Source organism: Aotus nancymaae, unplaced genomic scaffold (genome assembly GCF_030222135.1).
Source record: "Aotus nancymaae isolate 86718 unplaced genomic scaffold, 86718_ANA_hifiasm-v0.15.2.pri h1tg000059l, whole genome shotgun sequence".
NCBI lineage: Eukaryota > Metazoa > Chordata > Mammalia > Primates > Aotidae > Aotus > Aotus nancymaae.
In genome coordinates this window covers 11699407-11710833 of record NW_026988473.1, presented here as the reverse complement: position 1 = coordinate 11710833, position 11427 = coordinate 11699407, and the positions used below count along the sequence as shown (strand labels likewise).

At 38.7% G+C, this 11427-nt stretch overlaps 1 protein-coding gene across 1 annotated transcript; it reads right to left on the bottom strand.

The window, feature by feature from the left end:
* Window positions 1-8769: 8769 nt before the first annotated feature.
* LOC105730295 (olfactory receptor 5B2-like) lies at window positions 8770-9723 on the bottom strand. Its single transcript, XM_012471394.2, has one exon. It carries the CDS (start codon window positions 9721-9723, stop codon window positions 8770-8772), a length of 954 nt encoding a protein of 317 aa, XP_012326817.2.
* Between the last annotated feature and the right edge of the window lie 1704 nt (window positions 9724-11427).

Sequence of the window (11427 nt, the reverse complement as noted above, 5' to 3'; positions counted from 1 at the left end):
TCGCTCTTGTTACCCAGGCTGGAGTGCAATGGCGCAATCTCGGCTCACCACAACCTCCGCCTCCTGGGTTCAGGCAATTCTCCTGCCTCAGCCTCCTGAGTAGCTGGAATTACAGGCACACGCCACCATGCCCAGCTAATTTTTTGTATTTTTAGTAGAGAGGGGATTTCACCATGTTGACCAGGATGGTCTCGATCTCTTGACCTCGTGATCCACCCGCCTCGGCCTCCCGAAGTGCTGGGATTACAGGCGTGAGCCACCGCGCCCGGCCCCTGAATTTTAACTTTAGGTCTAACCTGCCTACCCTTGCTATAAAGTATTATGCACTATAAGTTGACATCAGTTAGGAACAAGAATAGTCAATTAGCTGGTAAAAAGTAAGGTGTCTGAAGATGGTTTCTTCTTTGCAATTCATTTCATCAGCCATCAAAGCAAATTTATACAGGCAAACTTTTTTTCAGAAAGCTAAAAGTTTCTGCCATAGATGATTAAGGGAACTCATTCAGAATGAGTTAATGCTTTTCTGCCCTATATATGATGTTCTTAGAGGATAAAATGCAGTAAGAATACATGGGCTCTTGATGTGTAAAATCTTCTAGATATATTTTAATGAGTGAACAGAAAGTTGAAACATCTACATAGGAATGAGAAAGACAGCCAGGTGCGGTGGCTCATGCCTGTAATCCCAGCACTTTGGGAGGCTGAGGCAGGTGGATCACCTGAGATCAGGAGTTTGAGACTGGCCTGGCCAACATGGTGAAACCCTGTCTCTACTAAAAATACAAAAATTATCCGGGTGTGGTGGCAGGCGCCTGTAATCCCAGATACTCAGGAGGCTGAGGCAGGAGAATTGCTTGAACTAAAGAAGAGGAGGCTGCAGTGAGCCAAGACTGCGCCACTGCACTCCAGCCTGGGTGATATAGCAAGATCAAAAAAAGTAATAATAATGAAAAGGGAAAGAGTAGGCTGGTGTCCAGGAAAAGAGGGAGATTTTTTAGAAAGCTGTGCTTGGGATATAGTAAGAGAAAGAAGGATATCAAGAAACTAAGAATGCCATGGAATTATCCTAAACCAGTCTCCTGAATGGGAACACCAGGCTCCTTTTCTGTATTCTCCTTTTTACTCAGAGGCGATTTTCTGATTTAGCCTGATTTATCCACATAATTTCGTGCCCTATATGATGTCTCTTTTAACAAATGAGTCTCCAAAGAGAAGAAATTTCCCTAGTGACTTTCCTTAAGCCAAATTCAACTAAAAACATATTTCAGAAAAATTTCCTGGGTTAATAAACTGGAACAAACTTAGTGGGCAACTTTTCACGTGACAATCACAGACAACCACCACCTGGAGTCCACAGGGTGATCCCCTCTCTGTTATGTAGTTTTGTATTAGGAGTCCTTGTTTTTATGGATACTGCATTTATAATGTAATATTACATTCCTATTTATATTTATAATTTAAGGTCCCTTGAAGTGTGTGGCTTGGCTTAATTATCATTCATTTGAGTGCATTTGCTTGCTGCCTTTGCCATGAGCAAGCACATTATTTCTGAATACATCCAAACTAAGTAGTCATGGTACTTTCAGCTTCTATCATTCAGATTATAATGTTTCTATTACCTGTGGGGAACCTAGTTCCTGTCTCCTGTCACTATTGGGGAAGTTAATTCCTCATTCTCCACTGGGATTGAAATCCTTATCCTCACTGACAATTTTTTTTTGAGATAGAGTCTCACCCTGTCACCCAGGCTGGAGTGCAAGTGCCAATCTTGGCGCTATCTCAGCTCACTGCAACCTCTGCCTCCTGGGTTCAAGCAATTCTCCTGCCTCAACCTCCCGAGTAGCTGGGATTAGAGGCACACACCACCATGGCTGGCTAATTTTTTGTATCTTTAGTAGAGACGGGGATTTCACTATGTTGGCCAGGCTGGTCTCAAACTCCTGACCTCATGATCCACTGGCCTAGGCCTCCCAAAGTGCTGGGTAGGATTATAGGCCTGAGCCACCGCACCCAGCCTTGACTACTTCTGTTTTTCAATATTTCATAGTCTTCTGATTTTAGTCATCAGTAATCACTGTGGCTTTAATTCTATTTCTGGTTTTCAGAAATTTTAATATTATTTTTGACTCTGGTGGTTATATAAAGTTTAATTTTTTTCCATTATTGAAATGTATTTAGAGTAGAATTAGAAGGTTTCATGTACATTCATTTTATTTTCTCTATAAAAGAAACCGATGCTAGAATTTGTCCTAATAAAAATACCACAAAATTAAGCATTTTCCCCCAAAACACTGAGAAATCTACCATATGCTAAAGCCTCCTCTTTTCTAAGAATATATTTTCTCCGTTTACTTTCCAATGAGGATCTCAACTCAAACTCTGTTACTTAAGAGGTAGCATAAGGATCAGTGTAACCCGGGAAATGTTTGTTGCTCATCTGATAAAAGATATGTATAGAAATTGAGAATAAGTTTCAAAACTTTTAGAGCCATTTGACATTGCCACATCACTGACCCAGCAATCTTCCCTCTCATGTTGTTAAATATAGACCCGTTCTGGTGTGGCTACAATTCTGTGTGATGAATCTCATTTAGCATAAATAGGTTGGAGGTTCAATGTTGTAAACATGTTCAATATTTTAAACATTGTAAAATTTGAGCTAGATTTTAAAGTAGATTTGAAAACCAAACTTCAAACTTTCCAGACTAAAACATAAATTTATCATTTATTTTAAAGTCTAATTTAGATGTGACAAGAATAAATCATTGGATATTTTTGTCAAAAATAGTTACATATTTTCTGAGCTCTATGTAGTAGTAAACAAGTGGTCATATGGTTTGGCTATGTGTCCCCACCCAAAACTCATCTTGTAGCTCCCATAATTTCCATATGTTGTGGGAGGGACCCAGTGGGAGAGGACTGAATCATGGGGTGGTATTTCTCTTGCTGTTCTTGTAATATTGAATGGGTCTCACAAGATCTGATGGTTTTAAAAGTGGGAGTTTCTCTGCAGAAGTAGAGAACTCTCTTTGCTTGCTGCCATTCACATACAATGTTACTTGCTCCTTGCTTTCTGCCATGATTGTGAGGCCTCCACAACCATGTAGAACTGAAGTTCAACAAACCTCTTTCCTTCATAAATTGCCCGGTCTCAGGTATGTCTTTATCAGCAGCGTGAAAATGGACTAATACAGTAAATTGGTACCGGTAGAGTGGGGCACTGCTGAAAAGATACCTGCAAATGTGGAAGTAACTTTGGAACTGGGTAACAGGCAAAGGTTGGAATAGTTTGGAGAGCTCAGAAGAAGATAGGAAAGTGTGGAACAGTTTGGAACTCCCTAGAGACTTGTTGAATGGCTTTTACCGAAATGCTGATAATGATGTGGACAGTGAAATCCAGGCTGAGGTGGTCTCAGATGTAGATGAAGAACATGTTGGGAACTGGAGCAAAGGTGACTCTTGTTATGTTTTAGCAAAGAGACTGCCCTAGTGATTTGTGGAACTTTGAACTTGAGAGAGATGATTTAGGGTATCTGGTGGAAGAAATTTTTAAGCAGCAAAGCTTTCATGATGTGATTTGGGTTTTGTTAAAGGAATACAGTTTTATAAGGGAAACAGAGCATAAAAGTTAAGAAAATGTGTAGCCTGACAATGCAATAGAAAAGAAAATCCCATTTTCTAAGGAGAAATTCAAGCCAGCTGCAGAAATTTGTATAAGAAATGAGAAGCCCAATGTTAATCCCTAAGACAAGGGGGAAAATATCTCCAGAGAATGTCAGAGGTCTTCACTGCAGCCCCTTTCATTACAGGCCCAGAGGCCTAGGAGGAAAAAGTGGTTTCTTGAGCTGGGCCCAAGGTCCTGATGCTGTGTGCAGCCTAGAGACTTGATGCCCTGCATCCCAGTCACTCCTGCTGTGGCTGAAAAGTGCCAGGGTAGAGCTTGGACTGTAGCTTCAGAGTCCAAGCCTCAAGTCTTGGCAGCATCCATGTGGTGTTGAGCCTGCCAGTGCACAGAAGTCAAGAATTGAGGTTTGGGAACCTCTGCCTAGATTTCAGAGGATATATGAAAATGCCTGGATGTCCAGGCAGAAGTTTGCTGCAGGGGCAGGGCTGTTGTAGAGAAACTCTGCTAGGGTAGTGGGGAAAGGAAATGTGGGGTCAGACACCCCACACAGAGTCTCTACTGGGGCATTGCCTAGTGGAGTTGTGAGAAGAGGGCCACTCTTCTCCAGACCTCAGAATGGTAGATCTACTGACAGCTTGCACTGTGTGTCTGGAAAAGCTGCAGGCACCTAAAGTCAGACAGTGAAGGCAGCTGGGAGGGAGGACATACCCCACAAAGCCACAGGGGCAGAGCTGCCCAAGATCATGGGAACCCACCTCTTGCAACAGTGTGACTTGGATGTGAGACATGGAGTCAAAGGAGATCATTCTGGAGCTATACGATTTGACTGCCCTGCTGGATTTTTGGACTTGCATGGGGCCTATAGCCCCTTTGTTTTGGCCAATTTCCCCCATTTGAAATGGCTGTATTTAACGAATGCCTGTACCCACATTGTATCTAAGAAGTAACTAACTTGCTTTTGATTTTACAGGCTAATAGGTGGAAGGGACTTGCCTTGTCTCGGATGAGACTTTGGACTGTGGACTTTTGAGTTAATGCTGAAATGAGTTGAGACTTTGGGGAACTGTTGGAAAAGCTGACAGAGCAGATGTTCAACATTTTACTTATGAATATTAATCTTCTATGGGATTTTCATAGAGGACTAATATTTGCTAAGACTAAAAACAATATATGCAATTGTTGATATATTAGGTAATGACTATATTAGAGATATTTGTTTGGAAATGGATGAATCTGTGACTCAAGTATTACTTTTCAGTGAGATCAGATCTTTATGTATTCAGGAACTGTCTAATAATATAGAAGACCAACTTATAAAACAAATAATGCCAGTAAGTTATTTTGCATTGCAACTTGATGCATGCCCAGATGTTGCTAACAGGTACTATTTTAGTATATATGCAATTTGACCATAATGGTGTTATGAAGAAAATATTTTTCTTTCATCTCCATTGCCATAACATGACTAGTACAAAACTGTATGAAAATGTGAAGAATTACATTATCAACTAAGTTGTGAAGGTGTATATTTTGAAAGAGCAGGTGCAAAAACAGGAAACTGTTTTGGAGTAGTTACCTAAGGTATTTTGTATTATTATGTAAATGAATGTACTACTTCAATCTTCAAAAAAAGGTCAGCTGAACTAAACAGTATGCTTAATAACATAGTAAAAGTTGAAAACCCGGTGAAGGATTGAGATTATTCTCTTTATTATGCAACAACAACATGGAAACTAATCACAAACAACCATTGTTGTATGCTGAATTGCTCTGGTTATTGAAGGAAAAAGTCCACAGAGAATGTTTGAAATACAGAATACAATTTTAGTGTTTTTGTGACAGAAAAAAACAGTTTCATTTCTGACTTTCTAAAGTTATGAATTAGCCATATCTAACATCTTTGGACCTATGTTAGTACTTCCATGTAAAGAATAAATGCAAGATATTTTTCAAAGATTAGGTAAGATGGAAGGGTAAAAACAAAAGCTAAAAGCTTAAAAGAAAAGAGTTCCAGCTAATTATATGGTATATAATTTCTATGTGTTTAGAGTAGTGGAAGAAGATGTTTTTCCCTTACTTTCTTTTCATTTGCTTAATGGGTCACTTAGTGATGAAATTTAATTTGGCCTTTATGGAAAATATTGATATATTACACAGCAGATTACCTTTATTGGGTTTCAAATGTTCTAACTTTCCAATCAATAAAGTTTAACCCAATCAATAAGTTCAGGAATGTTTGCCTTTATAATGATGCTGACACATAACGCTCATGATTGAATTTGAAATTAGAATAAACTTTACCTGATGGAGTCATCAACAACTTTATGGAAATGGATTTTGTATTATAAAAAGAACAAAATCCTCTCATGATATAACATTATGATATTCTCCTATACCTACATGTAATCAATATCTTTGCTATACTATACTGTGCTTCCTCTGCTTTTACCCTTTACTCATGTAATGAGTAACACTGTCTTGAGAAAACCACTAATAAAATGTACATATGACTCCTAGAACATTAGGAAGAACCAAAGAGGTAAAAAGGCTATATGGTGTGTGCATGCGTTTGGGGACAGATGTCCCAAGAATATCATGAATCTCATTATTTGAAGTTTTTTAAATTGTCATTAGCATTTTAGTGCTGCTGGTGAGAAGGGCATGAAAGTCTTCCATATCTAACACATTTCCTTGACAACTCAGAGAAGAATGAGAAGAATCTGCAGCTGAGGTCACAACGTTAAACATTGCTTTACTGATCAGATTAAACAAAGCCAGACAGAGGAATCTGTCCTTATTGCGGTTTACCTGTAAGGTCCTTGGCTCCAGGAAAATGTATCTAGGTGGAAGTTGAATATTAGCACAGGTTAAGAACCCAAAGAAATAGAGAAAAAAAGTGAGGCAGTTCTGGAATGGGAGAGGAACAAAGAGACGGGATGGTCTGGTTCTCTCTATTGCTTTTGCTAAAAGAATAATAAAAATATGTTGCATTTATTTATTTACAGTAGGTTAAACATTGTACTAAGTGACTAAAATGTACTATCTCATTAAATATCACCCCAATCCTATGAAGTAGGTACTATTGCTATGTACATTTTACTGACTGGGTAACTGAAACACAGAAAGATTCCCACAATTTGAACATACTTGAGCACATTGTCTCATTTTGGGGACTTTGATCTTAATCATTGCATTAATACAATTTAAGAAGACTTCAAAGTGAAAAATTCATCATGCAATTTTCTTATGATTATAAGGCAGCTAGTGATCTTTTTAAAAGATATTTGCCTTTCTAATGAAAATCTTTAGAGAAAAACTTTTTTTTCCCTGCAATCTGACCTTGCAAGGAGTTATAACCCTATTTGTGAAGCCCCTATGAAGAATAAAAACTTCCATTGCTATCTAGATAGACAGTACTCAGCACTGTGCTTGGCACACAGTGAGTGCCTTCGATGGAAGACAGCATTTATCCCTTCTGCTTATCTTCCTGTCAGGCCAATGGAGAGAGAGGAGGGAAGACCATTTTCTCTTTCTTTATTTTCACCAGTTAAGGTTTTCCTATAAGAATTGGGCACCCTGATGATTTTTTGTCTTGATTGGTTTTACTCAAGCTACATATTTTTCCTGATTTTCATGGTAATCCAAGAGCCTATAAGGTGCCAGGTGCACTATATCCTGAGATAAACATGCTGGGTTTAATTAGTAGAAAGGACATGGTTTATACTTCAATGAGATAAGGGAAGATAAAATATTGTATGGTGATCTGAGAGGTGTCCTCCCTCTGGCCACACAGAACGAGTAGCTCTTGAATCCTGTAATTAGCCATTAGGGATCCAGTTTGCTACTGACTCATTCTTTTACATCTCAATTCCACTTTTTCTCACTCACTCATTCATTTACTCATCCACATTATCATCTACTCATACATTCCCTCATTCATTTATATAATTATTTAATAATTTCATTTATTTTCTTTTTTTATTACATGGGCATTTATTACATGACTTCTATAGTATTAAAAAAACAAGCTTGGTGGAGAATGAGAGGGCCGATATATGAGTTGATGCCAGTCCTCAGGAGTGCACAACTCCCTTTAGTTGCCAGTTCTATAGATCATTTTTTAACTTATGGAAAACTCCATCTTGGCTGTGATTTTGACTGTGCCTGATGGAACCCCTCTTGGTGACCAATGATGTTTTCATTTCCCTATATCTCACCTGAAAAGATATCCCCTCACTGTTGATCTTGAGTTCAGTGTCTTGTTAGATGTCAGAGTCACAGTTAATAGTTTGGGGGATAACAAGTTCATTTTTCTCCTCTCAATATCTCCATTCACAGATATAATCCAGACACAAATTTCTAGTTTTATAAATTCATTTTTTATTTTTATTAAGAATTTACAGAAGCATGTATGACAGCAAATGTTGCTGTCCAAGTGTTAGACATGGTTAAACTTCCGTTTAGAATTCAAATAAGAAAGAGATACAGATATGTTTTTGGATTAATTATTGCCCTCTGAACTCTGTTTTTGATCTCTGAAATTCAGGAACTAAATACATTTAGATTATACAGTATTCCCAATTATCCAAATTCACCACTGGAACTCTTGCAATTTTTAAGCTCAGGATCCAGATAGATGTGGATAGTGAAAGATACTACTATGGAGTTCTGGATTTCACTACAGATGTACTAAGTGAGATTATCTTGGATTAGATCCTAGGATTCTGCCTTTTGATAATCTCTCAGTGTGATTCTCAGATGCACGAATTTCTAAGAACAATGACTCCTTGCTGTGTGCAAGAATCATGGACTTGTTTGGAATTAAAGAAATTGAGAATATCATTCTGGTATTATATACCTATGAGGTTTACCTGCAAAATACTTTAATAGTGTGTTGTAGTGTGGAATTCTATACTATCTAGGACTGTAGTCTTAATCTTAAAATAGAAGTGACATTTTACTTCTGCTAAAAGACATCCAAAATTTTCTCCAACCTAGTTATATTCCCAAAATATAGATAGAACAGATCTCATGTGTGAAGGAAGTGCTCAGAGAAATAAAAGACAAGAGATAATTAAAATAAAAAAATTATTAGACACTAGAGATCCAATGAAATTTCAAGGTGGTTTACAAACTATTTATAATCAATAGGCTAAGACTAATGAAGACTTTGCTTTTCCGGTAATCACCTTGAATGCGCTCTTGACTTCTTTGTTCCTCAGGCTGTAGACTACAGGGTTCAGCAAGGGGATGACCATGGTGTAGAACACAGATGAGATTTTGTCTGTGTCCATGGAATGACCAGAACTTGGCTGTAAGTACATAAAGGTGATTGTCCCATAGAAGATGGAAACAGTAGTGAGGTGATAAGCACAGGTGGAGAAGGCCTTCTTTTGTCCCTCAGCTGAATGCATCCTCAGGATAGCAATAAAAATAAAAATATAAGAGTTCAAGATAATCAAGAGAGTGAAAAAGATATTAAATGTTGCCAATATGAAGAGCACAATCTCATTTGTGTGAATATCAGAGCAAGAAAGAGCCAAGAGTGGTGGAATGTCACAGAAAAAGTGATTAACCACATTGGAATCACAGAAGGAGAGATGGAAAGTAAAGACAACATGGATGGAGGACTGAAGGAGTCCACAGATGTAGGAGCCAGTGACTAGCAGGACACACATAGAACTTGTCATGGTTGTGGTGTAATGCAGGGGTTTACATACTGCAGCATGACGGTCAAAAGCCATTGAGGCCAGGAGGAAACTTTCAATAGTGGCAAAGGCTGCAAAGAAGAACATCTGGGTGGCACACGCATTGTAGGATATGATCTTACTTCCTGTGAGAAACTTCACCATTACCTTGGGAGTGACAGCGGATGTATAAACACAGTCCACCAGAGAGAGGTTGCCGAGGAAAAAGTACATGGGGGTGTGGAGCCGGGAGTCCAACAGAATCAACATGATCATCCCAAAGTTCCCAACCAGAGTGGTGAGATAAATGAGAGTAAAGATGATAAACAAAGGGATCTGAAGCTCTAGAACATCTGTTAACCCCACGAGAATGAATTCTGTCACCTCTGAAACATTTTCCATCAGAGCCATTTGGGAATTATCATGAGAGGTACCTATGAGATGAAAATACACAAAATTATGCTAACTGAACACTAGCATGGGAACTGAAGTGTGGTCAGGTTTCTTGCTCACATGTCAGCTTCCTGTCCAGTGCAGGAGTCTGTATGCAAGGTGCTGGACTGAATTCTGGGTAGGGGTGTTTTGAGCAAGGCCATTAATACAGAAATGATGTGGGTACTGGAAAGTCTCTGCTGACCAGGACTGCCACAATGGTCTGTATTATATCTCTAGGGCACATTTCAGCTTTCCTAGTGTATGGTATACTCTATTACACTAAATCACACAACACTCTTTTTCACAACTTGCCGTATCTTTGAAGCCCTCTTGTCTACATAAAAATCTTAATTAACAGAAAGTGAAATACAGAAAATATTTGGTCATTCTTTGGTATATGATGCTGACAAGACCTGTCACATACACTTCCCATCTCTGATAGACTCCTCACTAATCTGTTCTTAGAAGCTGAAAACATGCAAAGATTCAGGGCCTTTTTCTAGGGACACCCGCACTTTTCTGCCTAATTTATGTGGGCGCTTAATTGGGTGCTTCATTGGCTGTGAAAGGAAACTGCAAGATCTGTGATGCACATTCGTACTGATATGTTGGTATCTCTCAATAACTGAAAAACCAAAGGAGCAGTTTTCAAGAGGTTGAAGCAAAGGTCCAGGTGTTTTCATCTCACAATCTTTATTTTTCTTAAGGGCTGATGTTTTCATCTCCCACCATCACCCATGTCTTTTCATTATTTATGAAGAGGGAGAATAGGGGAAGATGGAAAAGTCACTTTTGTTCTCCTCTGGAGACTCTGTGCCCTCAATCAAGTCACAGACCTCCTGCTGTATTACACAGTGTATCTGGTGATGCTTACCTCCAGTTGTAGCTCAGGTGACAGCTTATTGTGTTGCCATGGTTATAGTATTGAGAAGCCCTTTCAATTCAAGAGACCTTCTGAATCTGCAGTCTTGAGTCATAGTCACTTCTTTTGGTTTAATAATCTTTCATATTCAAGGCAGGTGATGATATAGCCCTTGTCTTTGATATTAGCCAAGGTGAAAATCACTCTCTACCTGTCCTGTAGGCTATTCTGCTCTTATGTAACAATGAATTTGAAAGTTATTTGAAAATTATAAAAGACACTAACAATTTTCATTAGGCAATCTGAGCCATTACTTTTTATAGCTCGTTGCATCTCTTCTGGGTTACTGCAGTACAACCAGCCAACAATATTGAGTTTCCAAACTTGAATGTTTCTAAAGTAAATAATCTAATATTTGATATCCCCAAATATATGTTGAAGGTGTTACAACTCCCGAAATTCAGAAAAGGAGGTATGGCCTTTGCACTGCTATGTTTATAGCACATTCTAAATAAAAGCAAATTAGGAAGTGTGGACTCCCTTTTGAGTGAAAACATCATCCCAACCATTTATAGCAGACAGCGGATGGTAACGAGTGTGGAAATTTGGGTGCTGTAGAGCAGCTTAGTAGAGTGGAAAGAGCAGTGGACAAGGAGTCAGAAGACAGATAGCTAGCAGGGTGCCTGTGGTAGACTCTAACTGCTCAAGGCTTTATTTTCCTTTTGTGTCATTGCAAAGAAAATGATTAGACCTTCTAGCACCCCTTGAAATTCTAAATTGGCTATGATTGTGTTTTGTTGATACTTACTTTTGCCCTA